The 21,626-nt window shown below is 38.6% G+C and overlaps 1 protein-coding gene and 1 pseudogene across 1 annotated transcript; one reads left to right on the forward strand and one right to left on the reverse strand.

Moving 5' to 3' along the window:
• Positions 1-667: 667 nt before the first annotated feature.
• Positions 668-9,563, reverse strand: LOC141420770 (NADH dehydrogenase [ubiquinone] 1 alpha subcomplex subunit 12-like; annotated as a pseudogene).
• Positions 6,045-6,927, forward strand: Gjb7 (gap junction protein beta 7). Its single transcript, XM_020178548.2, has one exon. It carries the CDS (start codon positions 6,045-6,047, stop codon positions 6,852-6,854), a length of 810 nt encoding a protein of 269 aa, XP_020034137.1. The 3' UTR covers positions 6,855-6,927.
• Positions 9,564-21,626: the final 12,063 nt, after the last annotated feature.

The raw sequence follows: 21,626 nt of genomic DNA on the forward strand, positions 1-21,626 counted from the left end.
CCACATCTCCAAAGCTGTGTGTCTTGGCTGACAGGCTTAGTTCTCTGGTGGTCAGAGAGAGAGATTAGGGGTAGAAGGTTGCCTGGTTTAATTGAAGAGTAAAGGGTGTTAACCTTGGGGTCTCTGTCATGTGGACAAAAGGAGGAAAATACCAGTTTGAGTAACAGCAGAGTAAACTGGCCAGCACACAAACTTGCTGGGAACTATCCAAGATGGTATTGTTTCTTTCTGAAAAGACTTGACTATGGCTTTTTCAGGAAAAAGGGAAAACACTGACAGTTTTTCCCTTTTGTATTCCGGTTACACACACACACACACACACACACACACAGTCTTTATTTCCTAGAAACATTCCATTTGATATATTAAATAAAATTGTGAAATATTTGAATCAGCATTGATGCTACTAATGAAATGCTCTAAGCTCACCATTTAAATTACTTGAATAATTAACCAAGTAATTCTTAACTATCAATGTTAATATCAGCTATGACAGCAAAGAAATAGAATTACTTTCCCATCTTTTAGCTGAATTCTTTTTTTTTATTTTTATTTTTTTATTATTCATATGTGCATACAAAGCTTGGTTCATTTCTCCCCCCTGCCCCCACCCCCTCCCTTACCACCCACTCCACCCCCTCCCTCTCCCCCCCCCAATACCCAGCAGAAACTATTTTGCCCTTATTTCTAATTTTGTTGTAGAGAGAGTATAAGCAATAGTAGGAAGGAACAAGGGTTTTTGCTGGTTGAGATAAGGATAGCTATACAGGGCACTGACTCACATTGATTTCCTGTGCGTGGGTGTTACCTTCTAGGTTAATTCTTCTTGAACTAACCTTTTCTCTAGTACCTGTTCCCCTTTTCCTATTGGCCTCAGTTGCTTTTAAGGTATCTGCTTTAGTTTCTCTGCGTTGAGGGCAACAAATGCTATTAGCTGAATTCTATTAGTGTGGTCAATAGGAAGAACTAAGTCTGTCTTCCCTTTTCAAGGGAAGATTGTATGAGAGTTATTCTATGGCAAAGAGCAAACAGATCAGATTAAATATTTCACCTGAGGATCAATTTTATTGCTTCTGTAGCTAAATATAGTTAATATTTATTAAACAGTTACTTTAAACTGAGCACTTTGGATGACATGAAATAAATAGAAAACATGGTCTCTTACTCCAAGCAACATATAAATTGTTTGGAGGAGAAAAAAGCAATACATGAAATTAGTAAAGATGTTATATCATCAAGGGGTAAATATGTGCTAAGGTATGGGCACTGTAGAATCTGAAGAAGGGAAAATCACAATTTGGAAAACTGTGAGGAGGAAGGAGGACTTGAAAGTAGAGAAGGGGGAGAGCAGTATGAGCAAGTACAATCACGTACACAGAATGGGAGCCTTGGGAGGACGAACCATCTGACCAAAATGGGTATTGGTGAATGTTGGTAGACACAAGAGTGTAAGCTTATAATTATTAACATCAAAGTAAGAATTTGACATTCATTCAAGATCATGAAAATCTGGTTCTGTTTTCTTCTAAGAATCTTATGGACTTAGCTCTCTCTCTCTCATTCTCTCTCTCTCTCAATCTCTCTCTTTCTCTCTCTCTCTCTCTTTGGCTTGGCCAAACAATTTTATTCAAGTTAATGGTAAGTAGTAAAAATGTAATACATAGGAAGCTCTGTATTTTCCATGTTGAAGATGGTTTTCATTGTCTTTATTTGTAAGGTGTTCAGTGGGCCCCATTCCTGAATCTTCTTTCTGGTGATGGAGTAAGGTACATACTATTCTGGAGTGCCAGTCACATTGAATTTATGGTTTGTCCAAATGAATTTATGAGCAGTAAGTGGTTTTGTTATTGGAGGGTCATCAGTCATGCAGCAAAGCCACTGATGCTATTCAGGAGACACCATGCTTCCATCCACATCCCAGACTGAGATTGTGACATTTGTTTCAGCAGTATACAGGACCCAAGAAATTGCTCACTGTCCTCATAGTATTTATTTCTATATTTGTCTCCCCCTAGTAATGGACCGATCCTTACATAATTTGCCCTGAAGAGAACTCATAGACAGCTAGGGAGGCCACCATGGCTTCTGAGCTGCTGCAGACGGCCTGGATTTCGTTCTTATATTTAGGTTGTAAATTCATTTTGAATTTTTGTAAATGGTGTGAGGGAGGGTCCGACTTCAATCTTTTACACCTGGAAGTCCAATCATTCAAGTACCTTTTCTTCACTCCCACCTTGAATTTAGGTCAAATGTCTGGGAGAAATTTGCAATTTTTCTAAATTATTCTTGATATTGGGAATTTTGAATATTTTATTTTCTAAAACGCTTGATTTTCTGCTGGATGCTGGGGGATCACGCCTGTAATCCTACCTACTGGGGGGCAGAGATCAGGAGGATCACAGTTTAAAGCCAGCCCAGGGCAAATAGCTCTCGAGACCCTATCTCAAAAATACCCAACACAAAACAGAGTTGGTGGAGTGGCTCAAGCAGTAAAGTGCCTGCTTAGCAAGTGTGAGGCCCTGAGTTTCCAACCCCAGTACCACCAAATAAATAAATAAAAATAAAAAAATAAAATGTTTTACTTTCTATGTTTGTGTAATTGAATTTCTAAATGAAATTCCTATGACGCAAACTGCTACTTCTTAAGAGATAGGAGAAAATCATGGGAGGGTTTGTTGGCTGGAATTGGTAAGCAGAGAGCCTAGTGGTGTGACTCGGTGACAGAGCTGTTGCCCTAGCATGGGTGAGGCCCAGGTTTGATCTCCAGCACTACGAACAAGAAAAAAAAAAATTGAAAAGTAAAGTCTCTTTAAAAACTAAGAGTGATCCTTGGAAATTTAAGAAAAAGGATGAGTTACAGACCTTTATTAAAAATATGGGGAGAACCTGGAATTATTAAGAGATAAAAACACTGAGCTAATGAATTCAAAATGCTTATAAGACTATTATATGAAGATTCCTGACTGTTATCTGCCTTTAATGGAAGAGAAAAAGTATGTTTTTTGGCATTAAATACAGATTTTTTGCAGTGCTGGGAATCAAAGCCATGGCTCCCACACATGCTAGGCAAGCACTCAACCACTGAGCTGCACCACTAACCACTTACATTTAATCTGTATTAAATCATTGCAACTAAATTAGTGTTTATTAAATTTATGAAGTGGCAAGGCTTCATTTTGACACCAAGAAAAAAGTTTTCAGTGGCAAAATAAGAAAATAATGGTGATGCATATTGAGTACCAACCCTATGTCATACCTGTTTTGAGGGTTTTACTCCTTCTAACTCATGAAAGCCGCACAAGGCCCAGAAAGTAGGGTTCATATTATTAACATCATCACTGAGTTCACGTGAAACCAGGGCATCCACCACTGCATCCAGGCTCTCAAACCAGTTCCTTAAAAGTGAAAAAAATGTTAGAACACCTTTCCACCATGAGAAAGCCTGTCTTTCTATCGGCAAAGAATCTAAAATAGGATGGGCATTTATCAGTCAAGTAAAAGTAATCTGGCATTTGATGGCACCAGTCCTTTGATTCTATTCAAAGGTCAATTGCTTTCCCACTGCTTTTCTTTTAGCAATGCAATCTGGATATACTCTTACTTTCATTCCTTTCTAAAATGTCCAACAGGGTTCTTTAAAATGTTTTATAACATTACATAAATGTCCTCTTGAGTAATATGGACAAATACCCAATGACATGTCATAGGGAAACATAATATCTTTTGTTTTCCTTTTTAATCTTTGGGGCTTTGCTTCAATAATTCATAAAAACATTAACCTTTCAGATAGATTTAGGAACACTTTTTACTTAATACAATTCTGTTTGTGTTCTGAAAACCAAGGACATTGAAGTATTCATTCTCTGCTGAATAGAGCATTGTGTGCATGTATCTTTGTTCTCTCTGAAAATACCTTTTAACCTTAATTAGTCTTCTTAGGCTTCTAGTGTGTGGGCTTGCCCCACATTATTCCCTCGTAAGAGATAATGTAATGGGCTCCAATAGGAGTGCTGCTGCAACAAGATCCCAGTTGTTTTTTTTTTTTTTTATCCCCCTGGATCTCTTCACAACACCATTTCCATGATACTTTTTTGGCTGACTCTATGGAGAAAATAAAAAGTAATTATTGCAATAAGAAACAGAACCTTAAAGGCAAACTTTTCACCTGAGAAATCACAAAATGAATTAGTGGCAGGCGTGGAGTTCTCCCTGTCTGCATTTTACTTTATGACCTTGGGAAAGTGACTCATTTCTCAGGGCTGACTTCCTCATTTGAAAGAACAAAACTGCCATCACCATAAAACAAGCAGACAAATAATCAAATGAAACCTAGCTTTCAGGATGGCTGTGAAAGACCAACTGAAAAGCATTGAACAGTGCTGAGCATATGATAGGCCCAATAAAAATCAGGGCTCATCCAGTCAGGTTCAATCCTTAAAACAAGATAGGCACAGACAGTACCAGAAAGCCAATGTCTGCCCCAGCTTCCTGTTAGCTTTTATAATGAAAAGAACAAGAGCTCAAGAGAGGTGTAAGAAAACCAACCAGCACTGGGAACATACTAGGAAGAGAGGGAAGAAGATGAGGGTGGAAATAGGAAGTAGTGGGAAGGTTACAAATGTGACTATAACAGTGACTTGGAGATGAACTTGAGAGATGTTTAGATGGAATCAGAACTTCGTAGGCAATTAATAAAAGGGTCATGAGAAAGGTGTCCAAATGAATAGGAGATTTCTTAGGTGCTTGGCTATTGGGGATACCCTTCAATAAGATAATAAAGACAGGGGGCAGGAAAATAACAAATTCAATGTTAGACAGGCCAGGTTTGGGATGCCTGATGGTCAGAAGTACTGGGATACAGAGGTCTGATAGAACCTGAAAGCAGCACCTGAATCCACAGAATGAGATTTTTTCCAGGGAGAGCATGCAAAGTGAGAAAACAGTAGCAGACAGAACATTTTTAAGGATGGGACAAAGAAAACAGATGACACAATCAAGGGGCGCACAGCAACAGAAAGAGAAGGTAAAGTAGCATGAAGTCAAGAGCAGCTAGAGTGTCAAGCGGCACAGAAAAATTAAACAAGATCTATAGCATCTAGAAGATTTAGTAGTTGAGTGATAGTGCTAACTTTAGTATAAGGTAAGTACAATGCTGAACACAAAGACTAGACTTATTGAGTTGAGGAGTAACTGTTGAGGAAGTAGAAATTGAGGATGAAGAAAGGGAAGTTGTTAGAAAGGTAAACTATGTGGATCCTCCTCCCCCCTATTAAAAGTAAGTAACATAAGCATTTTGTTGGCTGAGGAAGGGGATAGAAGAGGTTGAAAATACAGAGTATAGAACAGAGAAAACAGTCAAATTACAAATGGGATGTAAAGGTGAAATGATTATTTTGAGGCAAAAAAGGAAATCTCTCACTCGAAAGTAGGTAAAGAAGATGAGCTGGTGTGGGTGTAAGTCAGTCTGGGGACAGAGGGAGCAACAGTTCAGGAAATTCATATTGGAGAGCTTCACCTTTCATTATCAAATTGTAGGAAAGCTCAGCAGCTGTGTAGGATATGGGGAATGAGAGAAGACAGGGGCAGGAAAAATCTCAGAAAGATCGGAGAGAGATAGTAACAAATTAGAGAAAGTGTTAGAGATGACATCTTCAACAACCTACCATGTGAAGGACAACTCAAGGTACCAGGGTCAACTTGGGATTCAGATCTAATTCTTTCCTGATCAGTAACATAATCCATCCATCTTTAGAGGGAAAGAATAAAGTACAAAGATTTTACCAATCACAGAATTGTTTCAAAATGGGATTGTGTATGTGTGTGTGTGTGTGTGTGTGTGTGTGTGTGTGTGTGTGTGTGTGTGTGTGTGTGGTGGGAATGGCCAACCAAATTCCAAATAAAAATGTCCATGGACCAGTTGTATGATGTTTTGGAGTTTTTCTTCTACGATTCTTTACAACAGTAGAAATGATCAATGGAATAGAAATGAAATCATGACGAATTGTTCTCTTTTGCAGACTCTTGCCTTCTTGTGAGCCTAAGTCATGAGTTGGATGTTCCTCAGAGACCTCCTAAGTGGAGTGAATAAATACTCCACTGGGATCGGGCGCATCTGGCTGGCTGTTGTGTTCATCTTCCGTTTGCTAGTCTACATAGTAGCAGCAGAGCACGTGTGGAAGGATGAGCAGAAAGAGTTTGAGTGCAACATTAGACAGCCTGGTTGTGAAAATGTATGCTTTGACTACTTCTTCCCTATCTCCCAGATCAGACTTTGGGCCTTACAACTGATTATGGTCTCCACGCCTTCTCTCCTGGTGGTTCTACATGTAGCCTATCGTGAAGGTAGAGAGAGAAGGCACAGAAGGAAACTCTATGTTAGCCCAGGCACCATGGATGGGGGCCTATGGTACACTTATCTGATCAGTCTTATTGTTAAAACTGGTTTTGAAATTGGCTTTCTTCTTTTATTTTATAAGCTGTACGGTGGTTTTAGTGTTCCCTACATTATGAAGTGTGATTTGACACCTTGTCCCAACACTGTGGACTGCTTTGTCTCCAAACCCACTGAGAAAACTGTCTTCATCTTCTTCTTGGTCATTGCTTCATGCTTGTGCATTGTGTTGAATTTCATTGAACTGAGCTTTTTGGTTCTTAAATGCTTTATAAAGTGCTGTCTCCAAAAATGTTCTAAAAAACTAAATTCCTCAGTATGTGAGGACTACAACCTCAGATATGTTGAATGTGGTGAGACAGGTGTCCCTTCCCTACTCCACAATCATCACTCAAGCTTGGCCATAGACACACTCCAGAAACCTGAGGAAAAGCTACTTTATGACACACGAGATGAGGATTAAACAAATAAAACCTGCTGCATCCCTCCTAAGCAAGACGTAAACTCAGTTAGAAAACCAAAGGTTTTAGTATCATTTGGGAGGAATTTAAATTTTTTTTCAGCATGCTCTCAGTTGTGAGGACTCCTTGTTTTGTTGTAGGGTTCTCTTTTCTGGATAAATAAAATTTTAAATTAATTAATTACAAATTAGTCTAAAGAAATATAACTAATAGCATTCTTTCAAGAGTTTAGATCTGTAGAAAAGAAACTCTATACCAGTTTTCAGGGTTTTTGTAACTATCTCATTACAATTCATGCACAATGAACTGGATAATATAAAAAAGTTACCCTTCTGACAAATGTGGTATATTCCAGGGTCTTGGAGGCTCTGATAATCTTCCTTGGAGTGGCATCCAAGGGCCCACTCACTCAATGCTCCCCAGTCCTTATAGAGAGAGAAAGCACACAGAAGCAAGTCCAATGAGAAAGCCCATGACTCTGCAGTTTAGGCATTCTTGTATATAATTGGACTAGGGAAAAGGGAAGAAAGCCATCATTTATTTGATTTTCAAGTTAAATACAAATGCTACTAGGAGGTATCCTATTTAAGCCTGAGCCAGCAGATGTCTAAAAGGGTAAGGTCAGAAATGGGGTGGGGAGATTGGAGGTGGGTGGAAGGAAGGAATGGGGGAAGGAGGAAGGTCCCAAAGAAAGCAACACACTGATAAGCCCTAGGGGAGGCCACAGGAAATCACTTGACTATCACTCCACACTCCTCTTGAATCATAAGAACATTGAAATACTTTGTAAATTTCCACTTTTTATACCCTTACTCTTCTTATTAAGAGGAATTCACAATGTACCATAAATGTGACATGATTTGCCTACAATTTAATAGCACATCTCTTTCTAGGACAGATAATAAATGCATACTATGCTGTTACAGTGAAGTATATAATGTAAAAGTTAACTTTCTTTTACTTTTTTATTTAAAAAATCACAGATATATTCTCTTTGAATTTAGAACTCTGACATATACTTATTTCTCCAGAATAAAAATACTTTGTGATGCTATTGGGTTGCCATTGATATCTGTACTTGGCTGTACTGAGGATGGTGTTATTTTGTGGGAAAAAAATCTTGTCCTGACAATTTTAGAACAAGATTTGCAAAACCACTTGGTAAAGAGAGCTCAAAACTTGTTCTGCCATGGGAATTTCTTAATGGAAAGTCAGTGTAAAATGCAGTTTTAACTAAAACCAGTCATTCATGCCTTCCATGCCCTGACCTCCTTAGAATAAAAATGTCTCATTACAATTCATGCACAATGAAGGTTATTTGGGACATTATGCAGTCTACAGACCATGTCACCAACGGTGGTCAGAATCTTTGTCTTAAAGGCCATGTTCTGCACAACAGAAAGAAAGGTAAATTTTGGGATTTCTTCTTTCAAGTGATACCACGGATCCCTTAAAAGAGCTTACAACAATATACTTTCCCATTTAACATAAAAATAAATAGTCTTCACAAGTGCAGGTAACCATGGATTTTTTATACTAACAGGTGAGTAAAGAGCTAAAGGTTTTTGAGAGCAGTTCATAGTATGGAATCTAGAAAATATGGCTTCAGGCAAAGATCCCAAGTGGGAGCAAGGAGCTTTTTCAGTCTGAGGATGAGTTTGCTACCAAAAATGTCTTTGGGGAGTTCAGTCTCTTCCCATGAGTTATGATAAGCTCTACCTAAACTAACAGGTCTGATTAGTTGGACGTATGCACCCCTTGCTTTCCTATTTAGTACAGAGAAGAAACTCAAAGGTAATGTGAGCAAGGAAATAGAAATAAAGCTGTTTAAATATCAAGTGAGTGATTTTTACTCTAATCTTGTTGGCACTACCTTAACTCACAAAACGAGCTTCTCAAAAGAAGAACATTTTGAAGGTTTTTGCTGCCAGCAATGACCCAAAACATTTAATTAATATAAATTGTTAGTTATTTTGCACTACTTTTATTTTCTCTTACAAATTAACCAAAATTTATTGGGCACCTGGGAGTCTGACACTGCTCTATGTACCTTCCAAGATTTAATACTTAATTCCTGATCAAGAAAATGTCCATTTCCATTAAAAAACATGTAGGTGAAGATGGACTGGTGTCTTGAATGCTCAGGTGCTGCCCCTATGCACTTTCTGGTTACAGAGTTTACTGGTGACAACAGGGGTTTTTTCTAACTGGAGTTGGTAAGGAATTTTTTCCAAACATTGTTACAAAAAGATTTCCCACAGCTGCAAGTGGCTGAGGTTCCAATGCAGAGTCTATGAAGGGGACAGAGGAGTTGAAGGCATTTGAATTCTTCAGTCCTGCTGCCCCCGAGCCTGGCTCCACCCTGACCCCCTATATGAAAGATTTTGGTTTTTTTGGTTAAAGTTGGTTCAAATTAGATTTCTGTATCTTGTAACTGAGAGAGTCCCCTTACCACATTCTTCATAAAATTCTTCCCTGTATAATGGGAAAAAGGATACATCTTTCTTATCTGCCCTTTATAATCTCCCTTTTATGTGTGTTTAAATGTTTGTGCATACAGGGGGCAAGCTTGGAGGGATCTCAACATTCTATTTTTTTTTTATTATTAAAAGTGCCCTTTTTTGTGGCACTGGGATTGAATCCAGAGCCCTGTGCATGCTGGGAAAAGTCTTTACCACTGAGCTATATTCCCAGCCCTAAATTTATTAAAAAAGAAAAGGAAAATATTGTGCAAATATATACAGTATATGATGTATAATTTCGACTAATAGTTTTTTATCCTGATATTTTTTCAGACTTTAGTACCTCCTGTCAGAGTAGAAACAGACAGAATGGCAGCAGTATAGAACTGGGGATAAATCTACTTGTTTGTATAGAATAAGAGGAGGCTGAAGAAGTGGACCCCAGATTCTTACTCTTTAGGAAAAGGCCACTATCAAACCCTTCAATGCAGATTGGGACTCAGGGATAAATATCAAGCAATACGAATGCTACATCATTGCTATGAAGTGTCATTTAACTGATGATCATTAGCCCCATTACTAACACAAGTAGTAATCACTAGGATAGCCAAGAGCTTTCATCCATAAAGTATCTTTCATAAAGAAGGGTGCAGTAACTTGAGATTTGACTCTCTGTGGAAGCAAACCTGATACATCAATCTTCCTAGGGCAGATTGCTCCTAATTATCTTAAGATAATTTGGTGGTAAGGTATATCCCTGTATCCCCCATAGATCCCTCGTACTTGAGAGTTCATTATTTCTTGGATAAATAATTTTGTGTTCCCCTTGGTTCTCCTATCTCTCACCTACCTTATATATACTCCTCTCCACCTAAGGCAGCCTTAATTTTGTTAAGGATGGCAATGTACCCAGCTAAAAAAAGTGTGTTTTCAAGTGTTCTTTGCATGTCGGTAGCCATGTGACTATCTTATCACACCACAAGATACTTTGGCTAATGCTTTGGGAAAATTTAAAAACATTGGGTTGATCTTTTCCACTCCCCACTCTTCCCTGCCTGAAATATCACAATGCACGCAGCAGCGAACATGCATTCATAGCTGGTGCTGCAGTGAGTTTCTGAAGTGAGCTGACTTTGAGGAAGAAAGCACTTTATGCAGAAGATAGTCTCTTGGAATATGGATACTATTGAATTGCCACATTGGCCCCGAACTCTCTACCAACTATCTGCTTTTTTGCTTGCTGTGTGAGAGATGACTTAACTCTTCCTGATATGTCATCGCTGATATGTAATCTCCCCTCTCCCCTCTCTTATAGCCCAAACCAGCTCCTGACTACATTTGCATTACTGACTAGGATAAAGACATAGAAGGCATGCTTATCTCTACTGAAGACACAAGAAATTGTTAGTGGATTGAATAGTACAATTGAAATATGATTTAAAAAATCTCAGTAGGGTAGAAGTTTGTTCAGAACATGAGGTAAAATGGGATAAGTAACCATTCTACATCAATCATTTTAATATGATAACAGCACTGACATTATTTTGTAACACTATGTCCTTGGAGTTTTAATTGTACACTACCTTAAGGTGAGCAAAGTGTAGTATGAGACTATTTTTCTTTTAAAGGTTAAACTTATATGAGCAGATGCTTGACCCAGACTATAGGAAATGACAGTCCCAATGCTTACAAGGGAAATAGCTTATTTTGTATTCCAAAGTTGCACTGGGTGAGAACTAGGACCAATAAGTGAAAACCAAAGAGGTAAAAGATTTTTTAACCTAGAATAGGAAAATTCTGTTACTATTATTATTGTTATTATTTTGGTGGTACTGGGGTTGAATTCAGGGTCTCACACTTGCTAGGCAGGTGCTCTAACACTTGAGCCACTCCGGCAGCCCTTTTTTGTTATGGATACTTTTGAGATGGGGTCTCATAAACTATTTGCCTGGGCTGGCTTTGAACCATGATCCTCCTGATCTCTGCGTCCTGAGTAGCTAGGATTATAGGCGTGAGCCACCAGCACCCATGCAAGAATCATGTCCTCCATCTTACCTTCAGGGCTTAACTCACAGTAGTTGCTCAGGAACAATGAACATATTTCTGAAATTTACAGTGTTTATGTTGTGCAAACAAAAAAACCTAGAATTGGAAGATATTTTAAGATACTTTCAAATGACACTACTGCAACCTAGAATGACAATGTTTCATGAAGTGACACAGCAAGAACCAGTTTTAAAAAAACAAAACTCCAAATCCAGTCTTTCAGAAGTTTCTGTACAGAATTATTTCTAAGACCTTTGTAATATTTTCATTCCTATGTAATGACCACCTGTGTTACCATTTTTTACATGACAAAACTAAATACATATAATTAATATAAAGTGGCCCTAGCTTGTTTCCATTATGAAGACTGGTTTATTAATCCAAAAATGTGCCAATGGGTTATAGACACATCTCAATTTTTAAAAACCGTGCTTGGGTAACTGTTCAACTGAACATAAGTACCCTAAAATACAAGTGAATACTACATATTTATAATAACAAAATAATGGAAAGGTAATTTTGATTTAATATACACTCTCAGTGTTAGGCCGCCATCTTGTGGTTTCTTGTGCAATTTAGTATCCAACCATCATATAATGTAAGGCATGTGAAACTGATGCGCTTTTGAACACATGCACACATACAATTTTTTATGCAGCATGTTAACCTCAATTTCAATTTCACTTCCAGATCAACTTCAAAGACATGCTGGCAGTTACAAGAGCAGCAAAATCATCTCAAAAAATACACTCTTGAGAGATAGGTATTTGAATATCTGAATATTTATTAAATAAATTATGCATATACATGAACTAAAAATGAATGTACAGCCAGGCATGGTGGGCACACCTGTAATCCCAGTATTCAAGAAGCTGAGGCAGGAGGATCACAAGTTCAAGACCTGCCTGGACTACATAGTAAGACACTCTCAAAAAACAAAAATAAATATAAATTAAAAAGATGAATGTATGTAACTTTTTTGATTAGACCAATATGAACATTTCCTCTGATAAAGATGGGAAAGCAAGGTAATAACAGGATTTGAATGTAGATTGTGTCAAACAGTGACATGGTCTTTCTTTTGTGACATAAAATCTACTAGCTTGCTTTGTTGAAACAAAACAACAGTGTCTATGTGTACACATACATATACAATATCTACCACTATGTAAGTTTTCCTTCAATCAGTATTCTAGGATTATTAACCTGACTCAGCAGGAACCTAAGTCTCTTAGAAGAGTTGTCAGGTGGTGCGACTGAATAAAAACTAACTTCCGGTACCAGCTAATTCCTTTGTCAGTGATGATTAAACGAGTTAATGTGTAAAGAGGTCAGAAGAGTGTGGCACAAGACTGTTTAAATATTCTGTGTTGTTTGTACTACCTAGCTAGTGCCACTTTCCAAGCCTCTTGGGACCTTTGAGTTTCAAACACTTAACTGCTGCTATCCTAAGTCCTAGTTCTCAGTATATAAGACCTGAGGTCTCTGTTGAAGCAGGTCTGCCCTTTGCTTCAATGTAGCACTTCTGAGAAACATTGACTGCAGATGTTATAGCTTATTCAGTAAGAAGTGAACAGAAAAAAAAATGCAGGTAGGCCACAGGAATGCTGGCTTCAGCCTATAGTTTTGTTTTGTTTTAAGCAGTGAATGAGTATTGAACTCAGGGTCTTCCAAATGCTAGGCAAGTGCTTTACCACTGAGCTATATTTACCCAGCCCCTAACCTATAGTTTTAAAATCAAATTTCAGATTTTCTCTTCACTGTCAAGGATATCAGCTTTGAGAGATGGAGATGGGGAAGGGAAGCCCAGTAACACCCACCCACAGCTCAGAGTTCAAACACAGCCACTGTTTTGTACTGGAAAGGGCAAAAGAACATTACCACAGAACATTCTGGATGTTTCTGGTTTTTCACTGCTAGCGGAGCAGCAGTTGCCTACCATGCCAATGGCTCCTCTACTCTGAGTGTGAGCTGGTGCAGGATCAAAATTTAATTGGGAAAAAAGAACAGAATTACTTCAGTTTCTCATTTTATACCAGTAACATGTAGATAACATTTTCAAACTTTTAAATGTCAGACATCAATGTCGTGTTAGGCATGACATAACTTCTAATCTTGCTTTACCAAAATGAAAAGCATATTGCACTGTTTCCTTCCAGTATTCACCAGGAAACTTACAAAATTTTTCCTATGTAATCTTGACAATTTTCAGCTTCATCCTTCTGCATTAAATGACAACACTGTCTCTAGACTGGACAGCAGAGAAAGTAATCTGAACCAGGGGTCAGAAGACCTGACAAGTCAATAAATTTTCCCCATGTCACTGTTTTTATAAAGTCAGAATGCTAATTTCTCCATTCTCTTATGGAGCGGTGTTTTCCTGAGGATCATAGTTTAAACGAACACCCACGTGCCATCATGGGATTAGAAAACCTCTGAGGATGTATGTGCTTGAGAGAATGCTTCAGCTGAGATGGTTTTGTCTTAAGTAGTTTTCAGTTAAACAATCACAGTGCTAGGGATCAAACCCAGGGCCTCATGCATGTGTGGTAAGAATTCTACCACTAAGCTAGAGCTCTCAATTCATTGTTTTTAAAGATGGTTTTGAAACGTCAGCAAGTAAATGCAACAAGTTTACCAGCTTCTTAGGGTTGGAGTAGAAAACCAGGACCTCTAAGAAGGACTTGTTTACACATGTGGATTGTATGATGATAAAAGTATATTGGAAACAAATTTTAAAAATAGTTTATTCTCTGCATACACACCTTCCCATAAATCTTAAGTGTCAAGGTGATGAATATCTTAAAGCTTACATATAAAGAGGTCATTTTGGCTTGGCAAGAAGGGGTGCTCCCTTTGTGAGGATGCCTCTCAGGCAGCTCTATGGTGAAGAATTTCCTGCAACAATCTGTTCCTTAACAGTTAAGACTACTACAAAGGGACTTTGGCACATGAGGTCCACTGTTACCACCCATTGCTCTTATCCAACCTACTAACCCTTAGGGGATCTGGAGGTAGTAGTGCTGGAGGCTGTGCAGATGCAACTTGCAAAGTGAAAATCTGTTTGCCCTGCTCAAAGAATTTAGTAGTCTGATGGCAGAAATAAAACCTCAGGCTACAACTTTCTTATAGCCTTCCCAATTCATACTGACTAGAGTTGAGTGCTGGTCAGAATCCACTCAGCTTCTGCACGACTGCTTCCATCTCTCTCTTGGCTTCTTTGCCTTATGGGTTCACAGGTGCAGAGCCCATGTCTAGCGGAGAGACCCTTTGCTTGGCCTCATTCCCTCCATCAATAGTCACCTCCTCCATGGTTACAGGCTGGGTTCTAGGAGTTCCTTCTTTTCTTTGGTACCAGTATTAAATAATAAACAAAAATATAGAAATAAATGTGGCTCTTAAAAGTATATCGATTACAATCGGTTCCTAAAACTGTTTCTTACCCACCTAGAGAAAATTCTTTTCAGACACTAGGTCAATTTTTTTTCTCCATCTTTTAGCTAAAAATTCTTCAACCTATTATCTCATTTGGCTGCCTACAGTCTTCAAATCAAGGCATGTAGCAGCTTTGGCTTGCTTGTTTCAACTCTCAGCTCTGCCACGTACTATCTGTGTAACTCTCAGGTTTAGATACCTAGTATTTCCTCATTTTGAAATGGTGATTAAAGCACCTAAGTCTCATAAGAATACAGACTGGATTTACAGGAACTAGACTAGAGTAGGCCCAATACAGCAGATTCCTGCTAGACTGCAGCCTTGGACCATCCTGCTCCCAATTTGAAATTAGTGCATATAAATTGTACAAGTATGTTCCCCTGTGTTATTTCCATATATACACACCACGTACTTTAATCAAATTTGCAGGCTTGGACTTCAAGAATCCAGTTACCAAGCTTATTTATTCTCTTGGTCACCTTTATATTAATTAGACATTCACTCCAACTCATTGTTTTCCTCTTTATTACGCTCCCTACAAAGCATTCCCTCTTCTTTTTTGTTTCACCAATTTATATACTGCAACTTATCTTTCTGGTTTTCTGAGACAGGATTTCACTATGTGGGCCCGGTTTGCCTCAAACTTGCTGTGTAGCCCAAGCTGGCCTTGAACTTGTGATCTTCTTGCTTCACCTCCGGAGTGCTGGGATTACAACTGGGAATCACTATACCCAGCTGTTACAACTTAATCTTAACTGAACCTGGATCTTCCAAGATGACTGGGCCAAGAGGATACTGTGAAGAAACTGATCTTCCTACATGTACCACGTAGTGTAGAAGCACTGTCCCTGTTGTACACAATTCAGGCTTCTCACACTGGTTACTACTAAGTGCATTTTTCATGTACAGTCTATCCACTAAATTAGAGTCAAAGTTCTCTAAACTGTTCAACTCCAGCAACCTTAATCTCTCTAATTCTATGCCCATTTCTAGACATTAAAAGCTGTGTTATTCCTAAATCACTAAATTTCAAAGGCCCGGTCTTTCAGACCAATGGTTGGCCCTATCCCCACTATATCCTCTCTTTTTGACACCATTAAGACCTCCAGTCCCTTGACAACTCTATTTTCTTCTGTCCTGGCTTTGTTTCCTACCCTATCTAGTCTCAGTTCATTAACACATTACTTCTAACAGGACTACACAACCACTTTTTCCATCCAAATTGAGGATCACTACTAGCACTACCATATGCTCAAGCAGTAAGTACATTAGGCTGTCAATGTGAGAAACTGCACATATCACCTCATCAGTAATTCTTGTATAACATCTATCCCCTACTCAGCTCCTTCCATGCTTTACCACAAGTTCTCACCATTTGAACCTTCATTTTCTACTTTTCCAATGCTTGTTTTTGAGCAGAGATTTGTTTCCTTTCTTCCTGATGAGGAGCTCAATATTTCTATTTAACAGACAGTATAAGAGGTGTCCTTTCTAGTTTGCTAATATTCTTAGCTTTGTTCTTGGGCTCAGGTTCAATCTACTGGCCTATTCACTACATTAAAATAAATCTAACTAGAAAATAAACATTTAGTATCCACTACAAACTTCTAATTCTAATGGCCTCTTTATCCTTACTAATTGACCTCCCAATGGCACTTGGCAGGCCATCTACCTTCCTCAATCTCCCTCCTCAACTTTCCTAATGCTCTGTACTTTATTCCCGTCCGGGTTCTCACCAGACTCTTCCTTCCTATCTTTACTGGTCTCTTTTCTTTTGCCCACTAAGTGTTGGTGTTTGTGAGGATTAATTCCTTGAGCACCACCATCTTTTCCTACATGCTTCCTTATATGTCATTCTCTCCCACTAGTAGCTGAAAATTGTCTTCAACTAGAGTTAAAAATTGCTAATTCTCAAACTTGTAGCTCAGATCTAGACTGATTTTTGCTTCTCAATTCCAACAAGTGTTTACTATGTCCTAGATTTTTAGCTCAATGCCTAGGATATAAAAGAAAAAAGACAAGATGCTTGATTTCAAGATATATATGGTCCAGAACTGTTTCACACACCTATGAAGAACTAATCGCTACATCTCTCTGCCTTGAAGACATCCAGGAACCTCACACTCAACATTACCTTTTCTCTAATCCTATTTTTTCTATATTATCTTGGTAATAAGCATCATCACTAGCAATTACCAAAGCCAGAAACTTAAGAATTTTACAATGTATACTACTTCTCACATCTTAACCTTTCTACCAAATCCTTCTCACTGGCACTTCAATATGCTTTATTTTATCTGCAATTTGAAGAACTTTGAATGGAATCCACAACACCCTGCAGCTACTTTATCCTTCCCCTTCATAAGCTTTCCAAAAATAGGTGTTACCACTTGGTCTCTATGCCTCTCAATCCACTTTCAACTAGCTTGTTATTAAAATTAAGTAATAACAAAGGTCACCCATTACACTAAATCCAAAGGTTACTCTAAAATTCTTCTCTCAGCATTGTGACAAAATTATATATACCTCCTCTAAAAAATTGTATTCTTGGACTGGAGGAATGGCTCAAATGCACCTGGGTAGCAAGCACGAAGCCCTGAGTTCAAACCCAGTACCACCCCAAATTTTCTTCCCACTCTCAAATCCCTATGAGTTCCCTATTTTTCTTTTAAATTTTGAGTTTATGATTCAGTCCTGAATCATTTTCTATACTCTTTCCCTAGACAACCATCCATCAATAAAACTCCTTAGTCTACTCTTACTTACCTAGGTAAACGGTAGTTCAAAATTTTTTCCAACTTAAACCCTCAACTTTTTTCAACTTCCTCTCTCTCCATTTCCATTATCCATAATGACCAAATATTCCACATCTTTCAAGTCCATCCACCTTTTTCTTTGCTAGCACCACTCTACTAAAAGCCAGTCTTCTCTTTCCTAGATGACTTGGACAAGCTAACAGGTCTTCTTGAACTCCCCTCGGTAATGCCTCCTCACTTAGGGCAAAATTTCAAAACTCCAAAAACCTCATTCCTCTGCTTAAAGCCTATCTGTGAATTCCTTGCTTTCAATAAAATCCAATACAAATAGGTCTTAAGATGTGGTGTGGGTCTTGCTTGCTTTTCCTCATTGACTTTATAGCATTTCCTCAAAAGCTATTCCTATCAAAGCTTTTTATACATACTTTTCTCTTGACCTGGAGTTTGATTTCTCTCCCCAACTTCCTTCATTTTTCTTTCTTTCCTTTTTTTTTTGTTTGAAACAGGGTCTCACTATGTAGTCCAGGCTGGCTTCAAACTTGTGATCCTTCTGCCACAGCTTCCCGACTGCTAGTATTACAGGAATGTACTACCATACTCAGCTTAATTTCTCCTTCTTTAGAAGTCTTTATTAAATTCCTTTCCCTCACAATAGACTATAGGCTGTCAGTCTCATCCTAAAATATAATCCTGCAATACCTTGTACCATCCTTCACAGCAGGATAACTGTGTAATGTAACTGTGAGCTCATAAATCAGAATTCTGTTTTAGCACCCATTTAAGGACTGAATATTTACTATAGCTAAGTATCTTTATTGTACTAGGCACCAGGTATCCAGTGGTAAGTGACATAACAAGCAAAGATTCTACCCTGTGCAGCCTATAGTTTTATAGGGGCAAAGACAGTAAAGCAGGGGAAAAAAAAAAGCCATTATGACTTGTGAGAAAATGCCAGGAAAAAACCCCAAGCATTTTAACAGAAAAAAATCAGTCATGGGGCTAGAGATCTAATACATGAAGAAGTAGTTGTAGCGTAGTAAAAAAACCCCAAAAAACCCACAGCACTCCAAGTAGAAAATTAGTGCAAGGGGGGCTTGAGATATGAAAGGGTTGTGTGGCTTGTGGATCTTCAAACAAGCCACTATGGCCAGACTGAATATAATGGGCAAAGGAGAGTACCAGAGGTGCTTAGAGAGCAAGGTATCAATCATGGTGAAAAACAACAAAACCCTCACCACAAAAATCTATTCAAAGTACAATATGAATGAATTTTTATCCCTCTCAAAACTGTTTTTTAAAAAAACAATCTAGCTCTTTAGTGGGGCATATTCTGGAAGAAAGCCAATAGGGAGAATGTTGTAGCAGTCAAGGCAAGAGATGGTTGTGATTTGGATTAGTTATGATGTAGGGAGAAGCAGAAAGTTTCCTTTCAACCCTCTTACACTGTTGGTGGGAATGTAAACTAGTACAACCACTCTGGAAAAAAATTTGGAGGCTACTTAAAAAGCTAGACATTGATCTATCATTTGATCCAGCAATACCACTTTTGGGGATATACACAAAAGACTGTGACACAGGTTACTCCAGAGGCACCTGCACACCCATGTTTGTTGCGGCGCCATTCACAATAGCCAAATTATGGAAACAGCCAAGATGCCCCACTACTGAAGAATGGATCAAGAAAATGTGGTATCTATACACAATGGAATTTTATGCAGCCATGAAGAAGAATGAAATGTTATCATTTGCTGGTAAATGGATGGAATTGGAGAACATCATTCTGAGTGAGGTTAGCCTGGCCCAAAAGACCAAAAATCGTATGTTCTCCCTCATATGCGGACATTAGATCAAGGGCAAACACAAGAGGATTGAACTTTGATCACAAGATAAAAGCGAGTACACACAAGAGAGATATGAGGATAGGTAAGACACCTAAAAAATTAGCTAGCATTTGTTGCCCTCAACGCAGAGAAACTAAAGCAGATACTTTAAAAGCAACTGAGGCCAATAGGAGAAGGGGACCAAGAACTAGAGAAAAGTTTAGATGAAAAAGAATTAACCTAGAAGGTAACACACATGCACAGGAAATCAATGTGAGTCAACTCCCTGTACAGCTATCCTTATCTCAACTAGCAAAACCCCTTGTTCCTATTATTGCTTATACTCTCTCTTCAACAAAATTAGAGATAAGGGCAAAATAGTTTCTGCCGGGTATCGAGGGTGTGGGGGGGAAAGGGAGGGGGCGGAATGGGTGGTAAGGGAGGGGGTGGGAGAGGGGGGAGAAATGACCCAAGCATTGTATGCACGTATGAATAAAAAAAAAAAAAAGTTCCTTTCCACTTAGGAGATACAAATGGCCATCCTTAAATGTGATTAAAATAGGGAAAGGACATGGTTATTGTGATGACACATCAAAGAGCCTAGTTTGAGAAAGACAGGCAGAGACTTCACTTTTCCAGATAAGGAATATTGCTTAGAGGAATATATGGAAGATAGGGTGGGGAAGAAAATAATGGTTTGGATGTAACATGCCTAATTAATTCTAATATAGTTAGGTGTATATACAACTGGGACAATAAAAAGTACAGTCTCTGAAGTACATTGATAATACTAAATTCCACGGAATGGACTAAATCACTCAAACAGAGAATAGAGACAATGACCCAGAGGTAAGGTTCTGGGAGGTGAACTAGGGTTTGGGTCAAAGATGGGGCAGCAGAGAAAACCAAGAAAATATGTCAAGAAAATCATACAAAGATAATACTTCAAGGAGAGTCATCAACACCACTGAGTGCTCCTGAGGAAGTGAGTTAAGGACAGAAAAAGAACTAATAGATATGATAGCACAAGAGACTTGCAATCCTGGCAAGATCAATTTTAGGAGGGCTGTAGGCACATATAAAGTGGGAGTAAACATCAAGTGAGGAAACGGGAGTGTACAACCAGATTCGCTGTGACTGGAACCCAACGAATGTGGTTATAGGTGGGTGAAATAAAAGTCTCTCTCCTCATCCTTTCAGGAACAGTAGCTATTAGAGCTAAATTATTGAAAAGGACCTAATAAGAAATCACTGAACAAAAGACAGTAGTTAACTGAAAGTTCTGGGGTGGGAGTGAGGGTGTTTCAGAAGAGGAATTGGTTTTTGAGAAGTAGACAAGAGTACAGATACAAGCCTGCAGGGTTATGGACTGGTAGTGAAAAGATGAGAAGGGACCACTACACAAAATGTGATTAAAACAACACAAGGAAGCACTTAAAAGTGCTTTGAGATTATCAACGTTTTTCTTCCTTTGGCAGTACTTGGGTTAGATCTCAGGGCTTCACAACTGCTAGGCAGGTGCTTTACAACTTGAGCCACTGTGCCAACCCATATCAACTTATTTCTTGGAAGAACTCTCTTCCAACCAACTGCTTAAGAATAAACAGAAAGCTTTAGAATTTCTCCAGGAAATGTTGACAGAGGGAAGTGGCAAAATGAGGATTTTGCAAGGGAGTATATAGAACAATGAGATCTAGTCTCTAAAAAGCTGAGGACAGGAGTTAGACAAATAGGCAGCAAGTGGTAGTTGTGATGAGGCACAAGTTAGCTGTGTTTTTTGGTGGTACTGGAGTTTGAACTCGGGACTTCATGCTTGCTAGGCAGGTGCTCTACCACCTCAGCCTCTCCACTAGCACTTTCTTGTGCTGGGTATTTTCAAGATAGGGTCTTGGGAACTATTTGTCTGGGGCCGGCTTCAAACTGCGATCTTCCTGATCTCTGCCTCCAGAGTAGCTAGGATTTTAAGGTGTGAGCCACCCACACTTGGATGAGGCCCAAGTCTTTTTTAGTGGATTATTTTGCGATTGGAGAAAGGGAATTTGAATTCAAGATTCAAAATGATAAGGGATTTGATTATGGCAAGGTGTAGCGTTCCCATTTATTGAGGAAGAGATTACTGAAATAAGGGGCATCTCTAATGAGCGAGGTCACTGGAGAAAACCAGTAGTATCATTTCCTTTGCTATGCGCTGGTAGTGATGGAAGGTGAAGAGTAAATGATTACAAGGGAGTCTTTAATTTTTATGTTTGGTAAAG

The sequence above is a fragment of the Castor canadensis genome, chromosome 1 (assembly GCF_047511655.1).
Source record: "Castor canadensis chromosome 1, mCasCan1.hap1v2, whole genome shotgun sequence".
Classification (NCBI taxonomy): Eukaryota; Metazoa; Chordata; class Mammalia; order Rodentia; family Castoridae; genus Castor; species Castor canadensis.

Bases quoted from the DNA above. Each gene is read 5' to 3' on its own strand.
- Gjb7 (XM_020178548.2), top strand. From the start codon at position 6,045: ATGAGTTGGATGTTCCTCAGAGACCTCCTAAGTGGAGTGAATAAATAC.